We start from the raw sequence: 26,085 nt of genomic DNA, 5'->3' as shown, positions 1-26,085 counted from the left end.
ACAAGCCAATGTCGACTCGAGTCTGGATGACCCTGCATCAGGTGGGGTTACATGTAGCGTGACATGAACCCAAGATCTCGGTTGAGGCCGTCCTCATGAGTGCGGAACTTGGCTATCAGTTTCTGCTCGACGATTTTGCGTTGTCGTGTGTCTCGACGGCCACCTTGGAGAATGCTTACCCGAAGATCGGAGGCTGAATGTCCTTGACTGCTGAAGTGTTCCCCGACTGGGAGGGAACACTCCTGCCTGGTGATTGTTGCGCGGTGTCCGTTCATCCATTGTCGCAGTGTCTGCATGGTCTCGCTGATGTACCATGCTCCGGGGCATCCTTTCCTGCAACGTATGAGGTAAACAACGTTGGCCGAGTCACATGAGTATGTACCATGTACCTGGTGGGTGGTGTCCTCACGTGTGATGATGGTATCTGTGTTGATGATCTGGCATGTCTTGCAGAGGTTGCTGTGGCAGGGTTGTGTGGTGTCGTGGTCGCTGTTCTCCTGAAAGCTGGGTAATTTGCTGCGAACGATGGTCTGTTTGAGGTTAGGCGGCTGTTTGAAAGCGAGTAGTGGAGGCGTGGGGATGGCCTTAGCGAGGTGTTCGTCGTCATCGATGACATGTTGAAGGCTGCGAAGAACATGGCGTAGTTTCTCCGCTCCGGGGAAGTACTGGACGATGAAGGGTACTCTGTTGGTTGTGTCCCGTGTTTGTCTTCTGAGGAGGTCTATGCGATTTTTCGCTGTGGCCCGTCGGAACTGTCGATCGACGAGTCGAGCATCATATCCCATTCTTACAAGGGCGTCTTTCAGTGTCTGTAGGTGTCCATCGCGTTCCTCCTCGTCTGAGCAGATCCTGTGTATTCGCAGGGCTTGTCCATAGGGGATGGCTTCTTTAACGTGGTTAGGGTGGAAGCTGGAGAAGTGAAGCATCGTGAGGTTGTCCGTGGGCTTGCGGTAGAGTGAAGTGCTGAGGTGTCCGTCTTTGATGGAGATTCGTGTGTCCAGGAATGAGACTGATTCTGAGGAGTAGTCCATGGTGAGTTTGATGGTGGGATGGAACTTGTTGATGTTATCGTGTAGTCTTTTCAGTGATTCTTCGCCGTGGGTCCATAGGAAGAAAATGTCGTCGATGTATCTGGTGTATGGCATCTCCACACCATAGAAGGACAAGGGCAGCAGACGCATGGGAACATCACCACCTACAAGTTCCCCTCCAAGCCACACACCATCCTGACTTGGACCTGTATTGCCGTTCCTTCACTGTCACTGGGCCAAAATCCTGGAACTCCCTTCCTAACAGCATTGTGGGTGTACCTACACCATATGGACTGCAGCGGTTCAAGAAGGCAGCTCCCCACCATCTTCTCAAGGGCAATTAGGGATGGGCACTAAATGCAGGCCTAGCCAGCGACGCCCACATCCCATCAATGAATTTTAAAAAAATTAGGACTGAGATGAGGAGGAATTTATTCACCCAGAGAGTGATGAACCTGTGGAATTCTCTACCACACAAGGCAGTTGAGGCCAATTCATTAAATATATTCAAGAAGGAGTTAGATATATTTCTTAAGGCTAAAGGAATCAAGGGATATGGGGAGAAGGCAGGGACCGGGTACTGAATTTGGATGATCAGCCATAATCGCATTGAATGGCGGAGCAGGCTCGAGGGGCCGAATGGCCTACTCCTGCTCCTATCTTCTATGTTTCTAGAACCAGGGGTCACAGTTTTACATCTCCACCTTTCCCAGCCCAGGGGCAGTGAAGCTGATTTTCAGGCCCCAGCTGCTGGCACAGGTTGGTTGAAAGGATCAACAGTAATGGCGGCTGCAATCCCCACAAGCCCCCGTGCTCCAGAAAGCGCTCCGGCCGCTGCGCTGAGTTGTGGCTGACACCGCGCATGCGCCCCATGGCCCCGCCCTCTCCTGCTCCACAGGCGCCTGGCCCGCACCGCGCATGCTCAGCACACACCCTGGGCCCCTGTCAATCATCCTCCCCCGTGCCTGCGCACTGGGCCCCTGAGCTCCAGGCTGCCGCGCGGGGCTTTCTTTGTAAAGTCGGTGTTGGTGAAGAGCCGCAATCAGTGAGGGAAAGTGAGTTTTCCCCCAGATCCAATTGAGATCAGAGGCAGGGAGAGAATAAAGGGGAATCCAAACCTGAGAGTCCGCGGATCCGGGCCCCGAGCGGAGCTTCTTCAGTTTGGCGGAGTGCGCTCCAGGGACACGTGACCCGGGCCCAGGGCCTGATTGACGGGAGCTTCCGACCAATAGGGAGTGAGCGGGGCGGGGCTGGAGGAGCGAGCCGTCGCCCTGCGCACCCACCCGCCTCTTCGCCTAACCAGTCACGTCAAGACGTCGCTATCGTACAATGATAGACGTGAGCTCTCCACCAATGAGCGAGGGGAGGCGGAGCCTGGAGGACTGACCGAGAGGCTTTGGTCCTCCAACCAATCGCGGCGAAGGAGGAGGCGGGACCTGGGATCGGCCCGCCGCCATTTTGTAAAGTGGCCTGGTCAGAATCTGTGATCCTGGGAAAGTTTATTTTTAATGTTCCTTTCACATTTTACAGCTCAAACTAATTTTATTTTACAGACGATACTTGTTTTAAAAAAAGCAGTTTGTTTTTAAATTGATGAAACAGAAACAAGAAACCCTGTGGAGCAAATGTGAGTAAAAATATTTTTCTCCGAGTTAATTTTTAAAATATTAATTTTCTGCATTTTTAATTATTAATTTCACGCACTTTAAGAGAAATATGGGAGTGGTGGGGGTTCTCTTAAAGGGACAGGCGCTCTCTTTTTCTATGAGATTTTCATTAAAGGGACCGCGTCTCCGTGGATGACTGATTTTAAAGGGACAGCGTCTCCCTTTTTATTAATGTATCTGTAAGAGACTGACATTTAAAGTAGGGCAAATCCTCTGCTCCTGTGAGTGCTTGGCGAGAAATCAGGTGCTGTTTGCTCTCGCCCCCTCCCAATATTCTGCCAAGGGACAGAAAGCAGAGAGTAGTGGTGAACGGTTGCTTTTCAGACTGGAGGGAGGTAAACAGTGATGTTCCCCAGGGGTCAGTATTAGGATCAATGTTCCCTCTTTTTTTGAGGTGTGTGGCCCCTTTAATGGGCTGCACGGCCCATTCAAATTTCCGCGCATGCGCGTTTATTCCAGTTATAGGGTGGTGAGCCGGCTGCGCGGAAACTCCAGACCGCTGCGTGGCTGCGCAACTTAATGTGAACATTGATTCGGACCACTGCTTTTTTTGATATATAGCAAAGACCTGGACTTGGGGATCCAGGGCAAAATTTCAAAATTTACAGATGACACGAAACTCGGAAATGTAGCAAACAATGAGGATAGTAACAGACTTCAGGAGGATGTAGCCAGACTGGTGAAATGGGCAGAAACGTGGCAGATTAAATTTAATGTAGAGAAGTGTGAAGTGATTCATTTTGGTAGGAAGAATGAGGAGAGGCAATATAAACTAAATGGTCCAGTTTTAAAGAGGGTGCAGGAACAGAGAGGCCTCGGGGTGTATGTACACAAATCTTAGAAGGTGGCAGGACAAGTTGAGAAGGCTGTTAAAAAAGCAAACAGGATCCTTGACTTTATTAATAGAGGAATAGAGTACAAAAGCAAGCAGGTTATGCTAAGCCTTTATAAAACACTGGCTAGGCTTCTGCTGGGCACCACACTTTAGGAAGGATGTCAAGGCCTTGGAGAGGGTGCAGAAGAAATTTACGAGAATGGGACCAGGGATGAGGGACTTGAGTTACGTGGAGAGACGGGAGAAGCTGGGGTTGTTCTCCTTAAGCAAAGAAGATTAAGAGGAGATTTGATAGAGTTGTTCAAAATCAGGATGGATTTTGAGAGAGTAAATAAGGAGAAACCGTTTCCAATGGCTGAAGGGACAGAAACCAGATTTAAGGCGATTGGCACAAGAACCAGAGGTGACATGAGGAAACAGATTTTTACACCAAGTTGTTGTGATCTGGAATGCGCTGCCTGAAAGGGCGGTGGAAGCAGATTCGATATTATAATTCAAAAGAGATTGAGGTAAATAGTTGAAGGGAAAACATTTACAGGGCTTTGGGGAAAGAGCAGGGGGAGTGGGATTAATTGGATCGCTCTTTCAAAGAGCCGGCACAGGCACGATGGGCCGAATGGCCTCCTTCTGTGCTGTATCATTCTATGATGCTATTCTACACAGACACACACACATACAGTCAGACAGACACACAGACACAGATACTCACTAAAATACAGTCAGACACACACTCACATTTTTTCTGCATGAACTTTTATTATTAATTTCAAAGACTTTACGAAAAAGGCGGGAGTGGTGGGCGGAGGGCTCTTAAAGGGACAGGGACTCTCCTTTCCAGTGTGATTTTCATTAAAGGGACCGAGTCCCTCCTTGCCTGTGGAGGACCAATTTTAAAAGGACAGCGTCTCGAAATCGGGTGCTGTCTGCGTGTGAACCACCTCCTCCCAATTTCCTGCCAAGTGATCCCTGCGGGCACCACTCCACTCTAGGAGTGGCTCCTAGAATCATACAGCACAGAAGGAGGCCATTCAGCCCATCGTGCCTGTGCCGGCTCTTTGAAAGAGCTCTCCATTTAGTCCCACTCCCCCTGCTCTTTCCCCATAGCCCTGAAAATTTTTCCCCTTCAAGTATTTATCCAATTCCCCAGTGAACGTTATTATTGACTCTGCTTCCACCGCCCTTTCAGGCAGCGCATTCCAGATCACAACAACTCGCTGCGTCAATAAAATTCTCCTCACCTCGCCTCTGGTTCTTTTGTCAATGACCTTATATCTGTGTCCTCTGGTTACCGACCCTCCTGCCACTGGAAACAGTTTCTCCTTTTAAGCTACAGCTATACAAATCCCTGGTTAGACCCCAGAGAGTCACAGAGTCATAACGGCACAGAAGGAGGCCATTCGGCCCATCGAGTCCGTGCCGGCTCTCTGTAGAGCAACCCAGTCAGTCCCATTCCCCCCCTCTATCCCCGTAGCCCTGCAAGTTTATTTCCCTCAAGTGCCTATCCAGTCTCCCCTTGAAAACATTCAGTGTCTCCGCTTCCACCACTTCCGTCGGCAGCGAGTTCCAGGTCATCACCACTCGCTGCGTAAAAAAGTTTTTCCTCACCCCCACCCCCCCAACGCCGTATCTCTTGCCCAAAACCTTAAATCTGTGTCTCCTACTCCTTGTACCATCAACCAGTGGGAACAGCCTTTCCCCGTCTTGCCTATCCAAACCCGTCATAATCTTGCACACCTCTATCAAATCAGCCCCCAACCTCCTTTGCTCTAATGAAAACAAATCCAGCTTCTCCAACCTGTCCTTGTAGCTAAGATCCCCCATCCCCGGAACCATTCTGGTAAATCTCCTCTGCACCCTCTCAAGGGCCTTCACATCCTTCCTAAAGTGTGGTGACCAGAACTGGATGCAATACTCCAGTTGTGGCCTAACCAGCGCTTTATAAAGGTTCAGCATAACTTCTCTACTTTTGTACTCAATACCTCTATTTATGAAGCCCAAGATCCCATATGCTTTGTTAACCACTCTCTCAATATGTCCCGCCACCTTCAGGGACCTACGCACATTAACTCCCAGGAACTCCCTGGAGCACTGTGTACAGTTCTGGGCACCGCACCTCAGAAAGGATGTATTGGTCTTGGAAGGAGTGCAGCACAGATTGACCAGAATGTTACCCGGGCTCCAAGGGTTAGATTGTGAGGAGAGATTACATAAACTAGGCTTGTGTTCCCTGGAATCCAGAAGGTTAAGGAGTGATTGAGGATTTTAGGATTTTGAAAGGAATTGGTAGAGTAGATAGAGAGAAACTTTTTCCGCCGGTAGGGGAGTCGAGGACAAGGGGACATCACCTTAAAATCAGAGCCAGGCCATTCAGGAGAGAAGTTGGGAAACACTTCTTCACACAAAGGGTGGTAGAAGTGTGGAACCCTCTCCCACAGAAAGCAGTTGATGCCAGCTCAATTAATCATTTTAAATCCCAGAGCCATAGATTTTTGCTAGACAAGGGAGCAAAGGGATATGGAGCCAAGGTAGGTGGGTGGAGTTAAGACACAGATCGGCCATGATCTCATTGAATGGTGGAACAGGCTGGAGGGGCCGAATGGCCTCCTCCTGTTCCCATGCTCCTATTTACTCTATCAAAACCCTTCATGTTTTGAACACCTCTATTAAATCTCTGCTGCACCTTCTCTGCTCCAAGGAGAACAATCCCAGCTTCTCCAGTCTCTCCACGTAACTGAAATCCTCTGTGTATTTGTCGTGGGGCAGCAGGCTATAGCAAACAGCTTTCTTAAGAACATAAGAAATAGGAGCAGGAGCAGGCCATTCGGCCCTTCGAGCCTGCTCCGCCATTCAATAAGGTCATGACTGATCTTCTACCTCATCTCCACCTTCCCGCCCGATCCCCATATCCCTCGATTCCCCATGAGTCCAAAAATCTATCTGTCTCAGCCTTGATTATACTCAATGACTGAGCCTCCACAGCCCTCTGGGGCAGAGAATTCCAAAGATTCACCACCCTCTGAGTGAAGAAATTTCTCCTCATCTCAGTCCTAAATGGCCGACCCCTTATTCTGAGACTGTGACCCCTGGTTCTAGACTCCCCAGCCAGGGGAAACAGTCTCCCAGCATCTACCCTGTCAAGCCCTGTAAGAATTGTAGATGTTTCAATGAGATCACTTCTCATTCTTCAAAATTCCTGGGAATATAGGCCCAGTCTCCTCAATCTCTCCTCACAGGACAATCCCCCCATACCAGGAATCAGTCTGGTGAACCTTCGCTGCACTCCCTCTAAGGTAAGTATATCCTTCCTTAGGTAAGGAGACCAAAACTGTACACAATACTCCAGGTGTGGTCTCACCAAGGCCCTGTATAATTGCAGTAAGACTTTACTCTTATACTCCAATCCTTTTGCAATAAAGACTAACATACCATTTGCTTTCCTAATTGCTTGCTGCACCTGCGTGTTAAGATGAGAAATGATAAAGGCAAGAAGTCACTTGTGGGAGTGGTGTACAGGCCCCCTGACAGTAACCACACGGTAGGATGGAGTATAAAGGAAGAAATAATGGGAGCTTGTCAGAAAGGTATGGCTATAATCATGGGGGATTTTAATCTACATATAGACTGGAAAAATCAGATGGGCAAAGGTAACCTAGATGAGGAGTTCAAAGAATCTTTTTGGGATAGTTCCTTAGAACAGCACGTTCTGGAACCAACCAGAGAGCAGACAATACTAGACCTGGTATTGTGCAATGAGATAGGATTAATTAGTGACCTCATAGTGAAGGCGCCCCTAGGTAGCAGCGATCATAATATGATTGAATTTTACATTCAGTTTGAGGGAGAGACGAGTGGGTCCAAGACTAGTATTTTAAACTTAAATAAGGGCAATTATGAGGGCATGAAAGCAGAGCTAGCTAAAGTGAACAGGCAAATTAGGTTAAGGGATAAGTCAATAGAGTTGCAGTGGCAGACATTTAAGGGGATATTTCAGAATACACAGAATAGATACATTCCAAAGATAAAGAAAAATTCCAAGGGGAGGACCCACCATCCGTGGTTAACTGAAAAAGTTAAAGATAGTATCAGACTTAAAGAAAAAGAATATAACTGTCCAAAGATGGCTGGCAGGTCAGAAGATTGGACAGAATATAAAAAACAGCAAAGAATGACTAAAAGATTAATAAGGAGAGAAAAATTAGAGTACCAGAGAAAGCTAGCTAGAAATATAAACACAGTTAATAAGAGTTTCTATAGATATTTAAAAAAGAAAAGAGTTAACAAAGTGAGCATTGGTCCTATAGAAAGTGAGTCTGGGGAATTAATAATGGAAAATAAGGAGATGGCAGTTGAATTGAACAGGTATTTTGCATCGGTCTTCACTATAGAGGATTCAAGTAACATCCCAGAAATAGCTGTAAATCAGGAAATGGAAGGGAGGGAGGAACTCAAGAAAATTGCAATCACCAGGGAAGTGGTACTGAGCAAATTGTTGGAGCTGTGGGCTGACAAGTCCCCGGGTCCTGATGGACTTCATCCTAGGGTCTTAAAAGAAGTGGCTAGTGAGATAGTTGATGCGTTGGTTTTAATTTTCCAAAATTCCCTAGATTCGGGGAAGGTTCCATTAGATTGGAAAATAGTGAATGTAACTCCTTTATTCAAAAAGGGAGGGAGAGAGAAAGCAGGAAACTACAGGCCAGTTAGCTTAACATCTGTCATAGGGAAGATCACAGAATCACAGAAACCCCACAGTGCAGATAGAGGCCATTTCGGCCCATCGAGCCTGCACCGACACATATCCCACCCGAGCCCCGTAACCCCTACACCAACACATATCCCACCCTATCCCCGTAACCCCACGTATTTAATCCCCCTAACACTAAGGGTCAATTTATCATAGCCAATCAACCTAACCCGCACATCTTTGGACTGTGGGAGGAAACCGGAGCACCCGGAGGAAACCCACGCAAACACGGGGAGAATGTGCAAACTCCACACAGACAGTCGCCCGAGGCCGGATTCGAACCCGGGTCCCTGGCGCTGTGAGTCAACAGTGCTAACCACTGTGCCACCATGCACCGATGTTAGAAGCTATTATTAAAAACGTTATAGCAGGGCACTTGGAAAAGTTCAAGGTAATCAGGCACAGTCAACATGGTTTTGTGAAAGGGAAATCATGTTTAACCAATTTATTGGAGTTCTTTGAGGAAGTAACATATGCTGTGGATAAAGGGGAACTGGTGGATGTACTGTACTTAGATTTCCAGAAGGCATTTGATAAGGTGCCACATCAAAGGTTATTGCGGAAAATAAAAGCTCATGGTGTAGGGAGTAACATGTTGGCATGGCTAGAAGATTGGCTAGCTAATAGGAAACAGAGAGTAGGCATAAATGGGTCATTTTCTGGTTGGCAAGATGTAATGAGTGGTGTGCCACAGGGATCAGTGCTGGGACCTCAACTTTTTACAATTTATATAAATGACTTGGATGAAGGGACCGAAGGCATGGTTGCTAAATTTGCTGATGACACAAAGATAGGTAGGAAAGTAAATTGTGAAGAGGACATAATGAGGCTACAAAGGGATATAGATAAGTTAAGTGAGTGGGCAAAGATCTGGCAAATGGAGCATAATGTGGGAAAATGTGAAGTTGTCCATTTTGGCAGGAAGAATAAAAAAGAAGCATATTATCTAAATGGTGAGAGATTGCATAGCTCTGAGATGCAGAGGGATCTGGGTGTCCTAATGCATGAATCGCAAAAGGTTAGTATTCAGGTACAACAAGTAATCAGGAAAGCTAAGAATGTTGTTTATTGCGCGGGAAACTGAATACAAAAGTAGGGAGGTTATGCTTCAGTTATACAGGACATTGGTGAGACCACATCTGGAGCACTGTGTACAGTATTGGTCTCCTTATTTAAGGAAGGATGTAAATGCATTGGAAGCAGTTCAGAGAAGGTTTACTAGACTAATACCTGGAATGGGCGGGTTGTCTTATGAGGAAAGGTTGGACAGGCTAGGCTTGTATCTGCTGGAGTTTAGAAGAGTAAGAGGTGACTTGATTGAAACAGAAGATCCTGAGGGGTCTGGACAGGGTGGATGTGGAGAGGATGTTTCCTCTTGGAGAATCTAGAACTAGGGGTCACTGTTTAAAAATAAGGGGTCACCCATTTGAGACAGAGATGAGGAGAAATTTTTTCTTACAGACGGTCGTGAGTATTTTGAACTCTCTTCCTCAGAGGGCGGTGGAAGCAGAGTCTTTGAATATTTTTAAGGCAGAGGTAGATAGATTCTTGATAAGCAAGGGGGTGAAAGGTTATCGGGGGTAGGTGGGAATGTGGAGTAATCAGATCAGCCATGATCTTATTGAATGGCGGAGCAGGCTCGAGGGGCCGAGTGGCCTACTCCTGCTCCAATTCGTATGTTCGTATGTAACCTGTGCAGCAGCTGGGGCCTGAAAATCAGCTTCACTGCCCCTGGGCTGGGAAAGGGGGACATGAGGCAACATTCTCCCTCTTACCCCTTTCTACACTCCTTCTTTTACAGGGTTTTAGAAGTGGAGCATTTACAGACAGGAAGCTCAGACCGAACATCACGTCAAGAACAGACAGAGTCGCTCGATTCATCAGGACCTGATTCAGTCACTCCTCCAATCTGCTGGCACACCAGCGAGTTCACACTGATGAGAGACCTTTTAAATGTTCTGAGTGTGGGAAGAGCTTCAAAATATACAAGTACCTGAAGCAACAGCAGTGGCTACACACTGGGGAGAGCCCGTTCACCGGCCCCGTGTTCCAGAAGAGATTCACTCAGTCATCTGCTCCGATGATACACCAGCAAGATCACACTAGGGAGAGACCTTTAACCCGCTCCGTGTGTGCGAAGGGATTAATTGCACCCTCCGTGCTGCTGAGACACCAGCTTGTCCACACCAATGAGAGACCATTGGCCTGCTCTGTGTTTTTGAAGCAATTCTCTCATTCTGCCACCCTCCTGAGACACCAGCTTGTTCACATTAAATGTTCTGACTGTGGGAAGAGATTTAAAACGTCCCAGGATCTGAAGAGACACCAGCTGGAGAGAGCAGGAGAGATTCTGTTCACCTGCTCTGTGTGTGGGAAGAGATTCACTCGGTCATCCCACCTCCTGACACACCAGCGAGTTCACACTGATGAGAGACTATTTAAATGTTCTGCCTGTGGGAAGAGCTTTAAAACCTCTGGGGATCTGAAGCAACATCAGCGAGTTCACTCCGATCAGAGACCATTTACATGTTCTGTCTGTGGGAAGCGCTTTAAAAGCTCCGGGAATCTGAACAGACACCAGTTGGTCCACACTGGGGAGTGGCCGTTCACCTGCTCCGTGTGTGGGAAGGGATTCACTCACTCATCCAACCTGCTGACACACCAGCTTGTTCACACTGATCAGAGACCATTTAAATGTTCTGACTGTGGGAAGCGCTTTAAAAGCTCCGGGAATCTGAACAGACACCAGCCAGTTCACACTGGGAAGAGGCCATTCACCTGCTCCATGTGTGGGAAGGGATTCACTCAGTCATCCAACCTGTTGAAACACCAGCAAGTTCACGCTGATCAGAGACCATTTAAATGTTCTGACTGTGGGAAGAGCTTTAAAACCTCTGGGAATCTGAAGGTACACCAGTTGGTCCACACTGGGGAGTGGCCGTTCACCTGCTCCGTGTGTGGGAAGGGATTCACTCACTCATCCCACCTGCTGACACACCAGCTTGTTCACACTGATGAGAGACCATTTAAATGCCCTGACTGTGCTAAGAGCTTTAAAAGCTCCAGGGAGCTGAAGAGACGCCAGCGAGTTCACACTGTTCTGTAGCACAGGGCCCTGAAGACAGCTGGGGTGACATGAACATGGAATGGATGAATGTTTTATAAATTCTTGGACTGCTGTTTAATCTTTCAATCTGTTGTGCTGATGATTCCCTTCGATTGAATGTTGATGGTGTTACATAGAATGTACAGCACAGAAACAGGCCATTCGGCCCAACTGGTCCATGCCGGTGTTTATGCCCCACACCCACTCTACTTCAATTAACCCGATCAACATCTCCTCCCATTCCTTTCTCCCTTGTGTGGCTTCCCCATAAATCCATCTGTGCTGTTCACCTCAACTACTCCCTGTGGTAGCGAGTTCCCCATTCTCACCATTCTCTGGGTAAAGACACTTCTCCTGAATTCATTACTGGATTTATTAGTGACTATTTTAAGTTTGTGGCCTCATAAATATGATGAGACTCTGTTAAGCTGACCAGTATGTTGTTGTACTTTGTCTTTTTCTGATGAATTAAACATTACTGAGCCCTTGTACGTGTGTTATGGGATGAAGTTTTTTTTAAATTTGTTCATGGGATGTGGGCGTCGCTGGCAAGGCCAGCATTTATTGCCCATGCCTAATTGCCCTTGAGAAGGTGGTGGTGAGCCACCTTCTTGAACCGCTGCTGTCTGTGTGGTGAAGGTACTCTCACAGTGCTGTCAGGGAGGGAGTTCCAGGACTTTGACCCAGCGCCGATGAAGGAATGGCAATATACTTCCAAGTTAGAATGGTGTTTGACTTGGAGTTGGTGGTCATAGAGTCATAGCGTTATACAGCGCAGGAAGAGGCCCTTCGGCCCATCGTGTCTACACCGGCCATCAAGCCCTGTCTATTCTAATCCCATTTTCCAGCACTTTGTCTGTAGCCTTGTATGCTATGGCGGTTCAAGTGCTCATCTAAATGCTTCTTGAATGTTGTGAGGGCTCCTGCCTCTACCACCCTTTCAGGCAGTGAGTTCCAGATTCCAACCACCCTCTGGGGAAAAAAGTTTTTCCTCAAATCCCCTCTAAACCTCCTGCCCCTTACCTTGAAACTAATGGTTATTGACCCCTCTACTAAGGGGAAAGTTCCTTTCTATCTACCCTATCTCTGCCCCTCATAATTTTGTACACCTCAATCAGGTCCCCCCTCAGCCTTCTCTGCTCTAAGGAAAACAACCCCAGCCTGTCCAGTCTCTCTTCATAGCTGAAGCGCTCCAGCCCAGGTAACATCCTGGTGAATCTCCTCTCCACCCTCTCCAATGCAATCACATCCTTCCTATAGTGTGGCGAGCAGAACTGCACAGTATTCCAGCTGTGGCCTAACTAGCGTTTTGTACAGCTCCATCATCACCTCCCTGCTCTTATATTCTATGCCTCGGCTAATGAAGGCAAGTATCCCATAAGCCTTTTTAACCACCTTTTCTGCCTGTCCTGCTGCCTTCAGGGATATATGTATTCTATCAGGTGTTCCCATGCGCCTGCTGTCCTTGTCCTTCCAGGTAGAAGAGGTTGTCGGTTTGGGAGGTGCTGCCGAAGCAGCCTTGGCGAGTTGCTGCTGTACATCTTGTAGATGGTACACACTGCAGCCACGGTACGCCAGTGGTGGAGGGAGTGAATGTTTAAGGTGGTGGATGGGATGCCAATCAAGCGGGCTGCTTTGTCTTGGGTGGTGTCGAGCTTCTTGAGTGTTGTTGGAGCTGCACTCATCCAGGCAAGTGGAGAGTATTCCATCACACTCCTGACTTGTGCCTTGTAGATGGTGGAAAGGCTTTGGGGAGTCAGGAGGTGAGACACTCACTGCAGAATACCTAGCCTGTGGCCTGCTCTTGTAACCACAGTATTTATGTGGCTGGTCCAGTTAAGTTTCTGGTCAATGGTGACCCCCAGGATGTTGATGGTGGGGGATTCAGTGATGGGAATGCCGTTGAATGTCAAGGGGCGGTGATTAGATGCTCGCTTGTCGGAGATAGTCATTGCCTGGCACTTGTGTGTGGTGTGAATGTTACCTGCCACTTATCAGCCCAAGCCTGAATGTTGTCCAGGTCTTGTTGCATGCGGGCATGGACGGTTTCATTATCTGAGGAGTTGCAAATGGAACTGAATACTGTGCAGTCATCAGCGAACATTCCTACTTCTGACCTTATGTTGGAGGGAAGGTCATTGATGAAGCAGTTGAAGATGGTTGGGCCGAGGACATTGCCCTGAGGAACTCCTGCAGCGATGTCCTGGGGCTGTGATAATTGACCTCCAACCACCAAGATCATCTTCCTTTATGCTCGGTCTGACTCCAGCCAGTGGAGAGGTTCCCCCTGATTCATTAGCATTGAGGTAATAGTGAGAGTAATAGAAATATAGAAACATAGAAGATAGGAGCAGAAGTAGGTCATTCGGCCCCTCGAGCCTGCTCTGACATTTAATGAGATCATGGCTGATCATCCAAATTCAGTACCCCGTCCCTGCCTTCTCCCCATATCCCTTGATCACTTTAGCCTTAAGAAATATATCTAACTCCTTCTTGAATATATTTAATGAATTGGCCTCCACTGCCTTCTGTAGTAGAGAATTCCATAGGTTCACCACTCTCTGGGTGAAGAAATTCCTCCTCATCTCCGTCTGAAATGGCATACCCCTAATCCTTAGACTGTGACCCCTGGTTCTGGTCTCCCCGGCCATCGGGAACATCCTTCCTGCATCTAGTCTGTCTAGTCCTGTTAGAATTTTATACGTTTCAATGAGATCCCCTCTCATTCTTCTAAACTCCAGCGAGTACAAGTTCAATCGACCCAATCTCTCCCCATACGTCATTCCTGCCATGTCAGGTATCAGTCTGGTGAATCTTCGCTGCACTCTCTCCATGGCAAGAACATCCTTCCTCAGATAAGGTGACCAAAACTGCACACAATACTCAAGGTGTGGTCTCACCAAGGCCCTGTACAACTGCAGCAAGACATCCTTGTTCCTGTACTCGAACCCTCTCGCTACGAAGGCCAAAATACCATTTGCCTTCTTAATCGCCTGCTGCACCTGCATGCTTACTTTCAGCGACTGGTGCACAAGGACGCCCAGGTCTTGTTGCACTTCCCCGTCTCCCAATCTATTGCCATTCAGATAATAATCTGCCTTCCTGTTCTTGCCACCAAAGTGGATAACCTCGCATTTATCCACATTATACTGCATCTGCCATGCATCTGCCCAATCACCCAACCTGTCCAAAACATGCTGGAGTTTCTCAGCATCCTCCTCACAGCGCACACGCCCACCCAGCTTTGTGTTGTCTGCAAACTTGGAGATATTACATTTAGTTCCCTCGTCTAGATCATTAATATATATTGTGAATAGCTGGGGTCTGAGCACCGATCCCTGCGGTACCCCACTAGTCACTGCCTGCCACTCGGAAAAAGATCTGTTTATTCCAACTCTCCCCATATCCCTTGATCCCTTCAATCCCATGGTAGTTTTCTAAGGGCCAATGAATTTTGTCCCGGATTATTGTCTCTAAAAGTTTCCCCACCACCGACGTTAGGCTGACTGGCCTGTAGTTGCCGGGTTTATCCCTCTCCCCTATTTTAAACAGGGCTGTAACATTTGCAATCCTCCAGTCCTCTGGCACCACCCCCATGTCCAAGGAGGATTGGAAGATTGTGGCCGGAGCCTCCGCAATTTTCACCCCTACTTCCCTCAGTAACCGAGGACAAATCCCATCCGGACCGGGCGACTTTTCTACTTTGAGGACTGCCAACCTTTGAAGTCCCTCCTCTTTATCTATTTGTATCCTGTCCAGTATCGCTCCGGCCTCCTCCTTTACTGCTACATTGGCAGCATCCTCTTCTCCAGTGAAGACAGATGCAAAGTTCTCATTTAGTCCCTCAGCCCAGCCCTCTGCCTCCACAAGACAATCTCCCTTTAGGTCCCCAATCAGTCCCTCCCTTCCTTTGACTGCCCTTTTACTAGTTAAGTGTTTATAAAAGACTTTTGGGTTCCCTTTTATGTTAGCTGCTAATCTGTTCTCATACTCTCCCTTTGCCCCTCTTATTCCATTGTTTAGATCTCCTCTGTACTTTCTATATTCAGCATGATTCCCCACTGTATTATCAACCTTACATTTGTCATAAACCTCCTCTTTCTGTCTCACTTTAACCTCTATCTTTAGTCATCCAGGGAGCTCTAGCTTTGGATGCCCTTCCTTTCCCGCTCATAGGAATGTGTCTGCTCTGTACCCAAACCAGCTCCTCTTTGAAGGCCTCCCATTGGTCATTTTCTGTTTTGCCTCCCAATTTTTGACTCCAATCCACCTGGGCCAGATCCCTTTTCCTCTCACTGCAGTTATTTTTTACGCTTGATTGTTCTTTGTCCTTTTCTATAACTATTCTAAACCTGATGATATTATGATCACTGATCCCCTAAATACACCCCACTGACACACGCTCCACGCGCCCCACTTCATTCTCCAGAACTAGATCCAGCTCTGCTTCCTTCCTCATTGGGCTGGAAACACACTGATCCAGAAAGTTCTCTTGTACACATTTCAGGGATTCCTCCCCAATTTGCCCTTTACACTGTTATTATCTCAGTCTATATTCGGATAATTGAAGTCCCCCATTATCACTACTCTGTAGTTCTTGCATCTTTCTGTAATTTGCCTGCAAATCTGTTCCTCTGTCTCCTCCCCACTATTTGGTGGCCTGTAGTAAACACCCAGCAGTGTAATAGCTCCTCTGTCTCCTCCCCACTACTTGGTGGCCTGTAGTAAACACCCAGCAGTGTAATAGCTCCTCTATCTACTCCCCAATATTTGGTGGCCTGTAGTAAACACCCAGCAGTGTAATCGCTCCTCTGTCTCCTCCCCACTATTTGGTGGCCTGTAGTAAACACCCAGCAGTGTAATCGCTCCCCTATCTCCTCCCCACTATTTGGTGGCCTGAAGTAAACACCCAGCAGTGTAATCGCTCCTCTATCTCCTCCCCACTACTTGGTGGCCTGTAGTAAACACCCAGCAGTGTAATCGCTCCTCTATCTCCTCCCCACTATTTGGTGACCTGTAGTAAACACCCAGCAGTGTAATAGCTCCTCTGTCTCCTCCCCACTATTTGGTGACCTGTAGTAAACACCCAGCAGTGTAATCGCTCCTCTATCTCCTCCCCACTATTTGGTGGCCTGTAGTAAACACTCAGCAGTGTAATCGCTCCTCTATCTCCTCCCCACTATTTGGTGGCCTGTAGTAAACACTCAGCAGTGTAATAGCTCCTCTATCTCCTCCCCACTATTTGGTGACCTGTAGTAAACACCCAGCAGTGTAATCGCTCCTCTATCTCCTCCCCACTATTTGGTGGCCTGTAGTAAACACCCAGCAGTGTAATCGCTCCTCGATTGTTCCTGAATTCAAACCTGCCTTTGCTCCCTCGACTACATCACCCTCTCCAGCGCTGTAATAGTTTAGTTGATCAATACGGCCACCCCTTCTCTTTTTTGTTCTCTATCTTTCCTGAATACCTTGTTTTGGCCACACCTGGAGCACTGTGAGCAGTTCTGGGCATCACAGCTTAGGAAGGATATATTGGCCTTGGAGGGAGTGCAGCGTAGGTTTACCAGAATGATACCCGGACTCCAAGGGTTAAGTTACGAGGAGAGATTACACAAATTAGAGTTGTAGTCCCTAGAATTTAAAAGGTTAAGTTGTGATCTGATCGAAGTTTTCAGGATATTGAGGGGAACAGATAGGGTAGATAGAGAGAAACTATTTCTGCTGGTTGGGGATTCTAGGACTGAAGGCATAGTCTAAAAATAGAGCCAGACCTTTCAGGAGTGAAATTAGGAAACACTTCTACACACAAACGGTGGTAGAAGTTTGGAACTTCCTTCCACAAACGGCAATTGATGCGAGATCAATTGTTAATTTTAAATCTGAGATTGATAGGTTTTTGTTACCCAAAGGTATTAAGGGATATGGGCCAAAGGCGGGTGTATGGAGTTAGATCACAGATCAGCCATGATCTCATTGAATGGTGGAACAGGCTCGAGGGGCTGAATGGCCTCCTCCTGTCCTATGTTCCTCACTAGTGATTTGTAAAGGTTTAGTGTAACTTCCTTGTTTTTGTATTCAATGGCCCTATTTGCAAAGCCAAGTATCCCACACACTTTCTGAACCACCTCACCAACTTGCCGTGGCACTTTCTAAGATTTGTGAATATGGACCCCCAGGTCCCTCTGCTCTTGCACCCCCTCAAAATAGTCCCATTTAGATTATACGGCCTCTCCCTGTTGTTTCTCCCAAAGTGCATCACTTCACACTTATCCTCATTTAATTTCATCTGCCTTGTGTCTGCTCATTTCACAGTCTGTCTCTGTCCTTCTGAAGTCTGCTACTACTATGCTCACTATTTACAAGTTGCCAAGTTTTGTATCGTCCATAAACTTTGAAATTGTACACCTATACCAAAGTCCAGGTCAGTTATATATAACAAGAAAAGCAATGGTCCCAATCCTGACCCCTGGGGAACCCACTGCATACTTCCCTCCAGTCAGAAAAACATCCCTCAGTACTGCTCACTGTCTCCTATCCCTCAGCCAATTATATACCCAAATTACCATCAGCCCTTTAATACCATGTGCTTCTATTCTCCGAATGAGTCTTTTATGTGGTACTTTATCAAACGCCTTTTAAAAGTCCATATATATAACATCTACTGCAATACCTTCATCAACCCTCTGTTACGTAGAAACATAGAAGATAGGAGCAGGAGTAGGCCATTCGGCCCTTCGAGCCTGCTCCACCATTCAATGAGATCATGGCTGATCATCCAATTTCAGTACCCTGTTCCTGCCTTCTCCCCATATCCCTTGATCCCTTTAGCCTCAAGAAATATATCCAACTCTTTCTTGAATATATTTAATGAACTGGCCTCCACCGCCAGAGAATTCCACAGGTTCACCACTCACTGGGTGAAGAAATTCCTCCTCATTTTAGTCCTAAATGGCTTACCCCTTATCCTTAGACTATGACCCCTGGTTCTGGACTCCCCGGCCATCAGAAACACCCTTCCTGCATCTAGTCTGTCCAGACCTGACAGAATTTTATAGGTTTCGATGAGATCCCCTCTCAATCTTCTAAACTACAGTGAGTATAAGCCCAATCGACACAATCTCTCCTCATACGTCATTCCTGCCATCCCAGGTATCAGCCTGGTGAATCTTCACTGCACTCCCTCCATGGCAAGAACGTCCTTCCTCAGGTAAGGTGACCAAAACTGCACACAATACTCAAGGTGCGGTCTCACCAAGGCCCTGTACAACTGTAGCAAGACATCCTTGTTCCTGTACTCGAACCCTCTTGCTACGAAGGCCAACATACCATTTGCCTTCTTAACCGCCTGCTGCACCTGCATGCTTACCTTCAGCGACTGGTGCACAATAACACCCAGGTCTCTTTGCACTTCCCCTTCTCTCAATCTATTGCCACTCAAATAATAATCTGCCTTCCTATTTTTGCCACCAAAGTGGATAACCTCACATTTATCCACATTATAGTGCATTTGCCATGTTTCTGCCCAATCACCCAACCTGTCCAAATGGTACTGAAGTTTCACGACATCCTCCTCACAGCTTACCCTCCCACCCAGCTTTGTGTCATCTGCAAATTTGGACATATTACATCCAATTCCCTCGTCCAGATCATTAATATATATTTTGAACAGCTGGGGTCCTAGGACCGATCCTTGCGGTACCCCACTAGTCACTGCCTGCCACTCGGAAAATGACCCGTTTATTCCAACTCTTTGCTTTCTGTCCGCCAACCAGTTCTCTATCCAAGTCAATACCTTGCCCCAATCCCATGTGCCTTAATTTTGCACGCTAATCTCTTATGTGGGACCTTATCGAAAGCCTTCTGAAAGTCCAAATACACCACATCCACTGGTTCTCCCTTATCTATTTTACCAGTTACTTCATCAAAGAACTCAGTCAGGTTAGTCAGACATGATTTACCTTTAACAAATCCATACTGGCTGCCCCTTATTAACCCATGCTTCTCCAAGTGAGAATTAATTTTGTCCTTGACAATGGTCTCTAGTCGTTCACCCACCACTGACATTAGACTGATTGGCCTGTAGTTACCAGGTTTATCCCTCTCCCCTTTTTTAAACAGGGGTGTAACATTTGCAATCCTCCAGTCTTCTGGCACCACTCCCATATATCTGAGGGAGATTGAAAGATTGTGGTCGGAGCTTCTGCTATTTCCACCCTAGCTTCCCTCGGCAATCTAGGATGCAGCCTATCTGGACCGGGTGACTTGTTAACTTTGAGTGATGACAACCTATTTAGCACCTCCTTTCTATCCATTTTTATCCAATTTCTCTACTCCCCCCTCCTCTACTGCGACATTAACTTCATCCTCTTCTTTTGTGGAGACAGATGCAAAGTACTCATTCAGCACCTCAGCCACACCCTCTGCCTCCGTATGATCATAATACAGTCAAGCAGAGTCAGCATGGTTTTATGAAAGGGAAATCATGTTGACAAATTTGCTGGAGTTCTTTGAGGTTGTAATGAGCAGGGTGGATAAAGGGGAACCAGCGGATGTGGTGTATTTGGATTGCCAGAGGGCATTCGATAAGGTGCCACATAAAAGGTGACTGCACACGATAAGAGCTCACGGGGTTGGGGGTAATATATTAGCATGGATAGAGGATTGGCTAACTAACAGAAAACAGAGAGTCGGGATAAATGGGTCAAATGCAGGAAGGATGTTCCCGATGGCGGGGGAGTCCAGAACCAGGGGTCACAGCCTAAAGATAAGGGGTAAGCCATTTAGGACAGAGATGAGGAGGAATTTCTTCACCCAGAGAGTGGTGAACCTGTGGAATTCTCTACCACACAGGGCAGTGGAGGCCAATTCACTAAATATATTCAAGAAGGAGTTGGATATATTTCTTAAGGCTAAAGGGGTCAAGGGATATGGGGAGAAGGCAGGGACAGTTTGGATGATCAGCCATGATCTCATTGAATGGCGGAGCAGGCTCGAGGGGCCGAATGGCCTACTCCTGCTCCTATCTTCCATGTTTCTATGTATTTTCTGGTTGGCAAACTGTAAGAAAAATAAAAAAGCAAATTATTATTTAAATGGAGAGAGATTACAAAATGCTGCAGTACAGAGTGACCTGGGGGTCCTTGTTCATGAAACACAAAAAGTTAGCATGCAGGTACAGCAAGTAATCAGGAAGGCAAATGGAATGTTGGCCTTTATTGCAAGGGGGCTGGAGTATAAAAGCAGGGCAGTCCGGCTACAACTGTACAGGGTATTGGTGAGACCAGACCTGGAGTACTGCGTACAGTTGTGGTCTCCGTATTTAAGGAGGGATATACTTGCATTGGAGGCAGTTCAGAGAAGGTTCATGAGATTGATTCCTGGGGTGAAGGGGTTGTCTTATGAAGAAAGGTTGAGCAGGTTGGGCCTATACTCATTGGAGTTTAGAAGAATGAGAGGGGATCTTATTGAAACATATAAGATACTGAGGGGGCTCGACAGGGTAGATGCAGAGAGGATGTTTCCCCTCGTGGGGAAATCTAGAACTCGGGGCACAGTTTCAGAATAAAGGGTCGCCCTTTTAGAACTGAAATGAGGAGGAATTTCTTCTCTCCGAGGGTCGTAAATCTGTGGGATTCTCTGCCCCAGAGAGCTGTGGGGGCTGGGTCATTAAATACATTTAAGGTGGAGATAGACAGGTTTTTGAACGATAAGGGAGTGATGGGTTATGGGGAGCGGGCAGGGAAATGGAGCTGAGCCCAAGATCAGATCAGCCATGATCTCATTAAATGGCGGAGCAGGCTCGAGGGGCCAAATGGCCGACTCCTGCTCCTATTTCTTATGTTCTTATGATGAGATCCTATTTGGTCACTAATCGGCCCCACCATTCCTTTAACTATCCTTTTACTTTTCATATGTTTATAGAAGATTTTTTCCCTTTTATGTTACCTGCTAATCTTTTCTCATATTCTCTCTTTGCCCTTCTTATATCCTGTTTCAATTTCCCCCCGCACTCTGTATTCTACCTGGTTTTTGACTCTATTCTGTACCTGACACTTGTCGTAAACCTCCTTTTTCTGTTTTATTCTAACCTCTATATCCTTTGTCATTGGGAGCTCTAGCTTTGGATGGCCCATCTTTCCTCCTTATGGGAATATGCTTGGTTTGTACCCGAACTATCTCAGCCTTGAAGGCCTGCCATTGGTCTTTCACTGTTTTCCTGGACAATCTTTGTTTCCAGTCCACCTGTGCTCGATCCCTTCTCAAATCACTGAAACTGGCTCTCTTCCAGCTGGGTATTTTCACCGTTGATTTTATTTTGTCCCTTTCCATAACTACTTTAAACCTAATGATATTGTGATCACTGTTAACCAGATCCCTCCTGCCCCAGAACCGATGAGAGACCCTTTAAATGATCTGACTGTGCAAAGAGGTTTCAGAGCTCATCCCACCTGCTGAGTCACCAGCCTGTTCACACAGATCCTCAAAAAAGGAAGAAGTTTTAGAAAGGCTGGCGGCACTAAAAGTTCGCAGCCATCTCAGAGTAGTGTCCCTTTAATTACAATCTCACAAAACAAGGAGAATTACTGTCCCTTTAACTACCACAAATCCCTGTGTGGAGGAGAGGGGAGACAGTCTGTCCCAGTAACTGTCGCAGAACAGAATAAGCGACCCTGTCCCATAAGGGCTTGACCCTCCCCCACTCCCTGCTTTTCCTCAAGTGCCTCATCCTTAAAATTCTCATCCTTGTTTTCAAATCCCTCCGTGGCCTCACCCCTCCCTATCTCTGGAATCTCTTCCAGCCCCGACAACCTTCCGAGATATTTGTGCTCCTCTAATTCCGGCCTCTTGAGCCTCCCCGATTTTAATCGCTCCACCATTGGTGGCCGTGCCTTCAGCTGCCTGGGCCCTAAGCTCTGGAATTCCTTCCCTAAACCTCTCCATCTCTCTACCTCTCTCTCCTTTAAGATGCTCCTTAAAACCTACTTCTTTGACCAAGCTTTTGGTCATCTGCCCAAATATCGCTTTATGTGGCTCGGTGTCAAATGTTGTTTTCTAACGCTCCTGTGAAGAGCCTTGGGATGTTTCACTACATTAAAGGCGCTTTATAAATACAAGTGGTTGTTGTTTCCTGAAACTAATAACTAATTCCCCAGAGGGAAAAAAATTGTACTTTTACTCCCAGATATTAATAAGTTTGTGCCACAGAAGCACGAGGTTTATCTGCTTTTATTCCTGAATTTAAAAAGTCTGAATTGCAATCTGAGCCCGTGTGTTGTGAGTCAAAGAGCCTTGTGTCCACTGAGGGGAATAAAGGCCCACAGCCTCCCCTGGCCCCAGGCCCTGAACAAGGGACTGGAGAAACTCGCTGCCCTGCGGATCAGACAATCAGCTGGTGCAAGTCCCGCCCCTCAGGCTCCCTGATTGGTTGGAGGACCCGCAGCCAGCTTGCTCCTCCAGCCCCGCCCCGCTCACTCCCTATTGGTCGGAAGCTCCCGTCAATCAGGCCCTGGGCCCGGATCACGTGTCCCTCACCAATTTTACAAAGAAAGCCCTGCGCGGTCGCCAGGCGGAGCTGCTGGTCGGCGGGAGCGGGGTCGGGAGATTAATAAACTGCGAGTAGGCCGCGCCGCAGGGTTTATAAAGTTGGAGAACGGTCTCAGGCCCGAATGAGATCCAGCGGCCTGGTCTCTGTTCCACCGGCCGGCAGCTGTGAGGCTTTTTCTCGGTGACAGGCCCGGGTTACGCGCTGCCATCTTGGTGGAGGAAAGGCAGACCTGTTCCACCTACAGCACGGCGCATGCGTGGCCATCTTGGTACAGGAACAGGGTGTGGGTGGGGCTTCGGGGTCCCCGTGACCAGGTGAGACAATCATTGACTCATTGATTTTATTCTCACTCTGCACACAGCGGGCGTAGAACTGAACCCAACCAGAGTAGAGGGAGGGGGAAAACTGGGAGTGGAGGAAAGAAATGTTGGAGATGGTGCGATGGGTTTGGATTTCAGCACAGGGAGGAGGGAGAGTGTGTGGGATGGCGATTTACAGCTTTGGGGGAATGAGAGAGGAGAGAATGTTCCACAGAAACTAGAATTGTTTGTTCTGAATTTCTATCCTGTATTTACAGTGATGGCTTTTGTAAACTCCTTTTACAGGGTGTGAGAAGGGCAGGATTTACAGTCGGGAAACTCAAACCAAACATCACATCAAGATCTAACAGAGTCACTCCATTCATCAGGACCTGAATATCACTGACCTTTGAATATGGAAGGACAAATGTTTGTCTGTTCTGTCTGCGGGAATAGATTTCAAACATCAGTGTGACTGGAAAACACACACCCGAGTGAGAGTGTTCCAGTGCACTGACTGTGGAAAGAGGTTTAACCAGTTACACAGCCTGAAAAAACATCGTACCATTCACAGCGGGGAGAAACCGTACACGTGTTCTGTGTGTGGATGAGGCTTCAACTGATCGTCCAACCTGGAGAGACTCAAGGACACCCGCACCACGGAGAAACGGTGGAAATGTGGGGACTGTTGGAAGGGATTCGATTGCCCATCCCAGCTGGAATCTCATCGATGCAGTCACACCGGGGAGAGGCCGTTCACCTGCTCCGAGTGTGGGAAGGGATTCACTCAGTCCTCCCACCTGTTGACACACCAGCGAGTTCCCACCGGGGAGAGGCCGTTCACCTGCTCCGTGTGTGAGAAGGGATTCGCAGAGTTATCCAAGCTCCAGATACACCAGCGAGTTCACACTGGGGAGAGGCCGTTCACGTGTATTGAATGTGGGAAGGGATTCACTCAGTCATCTAGCCTCCATAGACACCAGCGAGTTCACACTGGGGATAAACCGTTCTCCTGCTCTGTGTGTGGGAAGGGATTTGCAGAGTCATCCAAGCTCCAGATACACCAGCGAGTTCACACTGGGGAGAGACCGTTCACCTGCTCCGTGTGTGGGATGGGACTCACTCAGTCCTCAACTCTGCTTGAACACCAGCGAGTTCACACTGGAGAGAGGCTGTTTAAATATTCTGACTGTGGGAAGAGGTTTAAAAGCTCTGGAAATTTGACGACACACCAGCGTACTCACACTGGGGAGAAGCTGTTCATCTGCTCCGTGTGTGGGAAGGGATTCACTCTGTCATCCCACTTGGTGAGACACCAGCGAGTTCACACTGATGAGAAACCATGTAAGTGTTCTGACTGTGGTAAGAGCTTTAAATCGCCGAAGGACCTGAAGAGACACCAGCGAGTTCACACTGTTCTGTAGCTGGGGCGACATGAACGTGGAATGGATGAATGTTTTATAAATTCTTGGACTGCTGTTTAATCTTTAAGACTGTTGTGCTGATGATTCCCTTCGATTGACTGTTCATGGTGTTACATAGAATGTACAGCACAGAAACAGGCCATTCGGCCCAACTGGTCCATGCCAGTGTTTATGCCCCACACCCACCCTACTTCAATTAACCCGATCAACATATCCTCCCATTCCTTTCTCCCTCATGTGGCTTCCCCATAAATGCATCTATGCTGTTCACCTCAACTACTCCCTGTGGTAGCGAGTTCCCCATTCTCACCATTCTCTGGGTAAAGACATTTCTCCTGAGTTCCCTACTTAATATATCAGAGACTATTTTATATTGATGGCCCCATAAATATGATGAGATTCTATTAAGCTGATCTGTATGTTGTTGTACTTTGTCTTTGACCCCTACGTAAACCTGAGGTCATCCAAAACTTGGCTGCCCATGTCCAAACTCACACCAAGTCCCGTTCACCCATCACCCCTGTGCTAGCTGACCTACATTGACTCCCTGTTAAGCAGCACCTTGATTTCAAAATTCTCATCCTTGTTTTCAAATCCCTCCATGGCTTCGCCCCTCCCTTTCTCTGTAATCTCCTCCAGCCCCACAACCCCCCCCCCCCGAGATATCTGTGCTCTTCCAATTCTGGCCTCTTGTGCATCCCTGATTTTAATCGCTCCACCACTGGTGGCCGTGCCTTCTGTTGCCTAGGCCCTAAGCTCTGGAATTCCCTGCCCAAACCTGCCCACCTCGCTACCTCTCTTTCATAAGAACATAACAAATAAGAGCAGGAGTAGGCCATATGGCCCCTCGAGCCTGCTCCGCCATTCAATAAGATCATGGCTGATCATCGACCTCAACTCCACCTTCCCCCCCGATCTCCATATCCCTTGATTCCCCTAGAGTCCAAGGATCTATCTATCTCAGCCTTGAATATACTCAACGACTCAACTTTCCCCCTTTAAGACGCTCCTTAATACCTACCTCTTCGACCAAGCTTTTGGTCACCTGCCCTAATTTATCCTTATGTGGATCGGTGTCAAGTTTTTTGACTTAAAATACTCCTGTGCAGCGCTTTGGGATGTTTTACTATATTAAAGGCGCAATATAAATACAAGTTGTTGTTGTTGTTCTGATGAATGAAACATTACTGAGCCCCTGTGCCCGTGTTATGGGATGAAATGCCAGACAAGTAAAGGCACAACGTCTGGGTGTGAATCTGATAATAACCTCACAGACCATGTAGGTGTGATAACCAGACGGGCTTGTGGTTATAGTCTGGCCACAGATGGACTAAATTCCCTGAATTAGCAGGAGTTCAGGAGGCGGTCAACAGACGGGTCCAAACAATCCCATTTCCTGAGTGGTACCCAAGCTTGTGTATAAGAACAGGCCACTTA

The 26,085-nt window shown here is 47.4% G+C and overlaps 1 protein-coding gene across 1 annotated transcript in view; it reads left to right on the top strand.

Annotated features, from left to right (window-relative positions):
* Positions 1-24,721, top strand: part of LOC147118255 (uncharacterized) — a 180,944-nt gene extending 156,223 nt beyond the window's left edge. Inside the window, exon 6 of the mRNA XM_085983691.1 lies at positions 24,044-24,721. Coding sequence (XP_085839817.1) covers positions 24,044-24,648 — 605 coding nt within the window. The 3' untranslated portion in view covers positions 24,649-24,721. The remainder of the gene's footprint in view (positions 1-24,043) is intronic.
* Positions 24,722-26,085: the final 1,364 nt, after the last annotated feature.

This window comes from Somniosus microcephalus, chromosome 4 (genome assembly GCF_052327205.1).
Source record: "Somniosus microcephalus isolate GS21.2 chromosome 4, FLI_Smic_1.0, whole genome shotgun sequence".
Lineage (NCBI taxonomy): Eukaryota > Metazoa > Chordata > Chondrichthyes > Squaliformes > Somniosidae > Somniosus > Somniosus microcephalus.
This window is presented reverse-complemented; position numbering and strand designations above follow the sequence as displayed.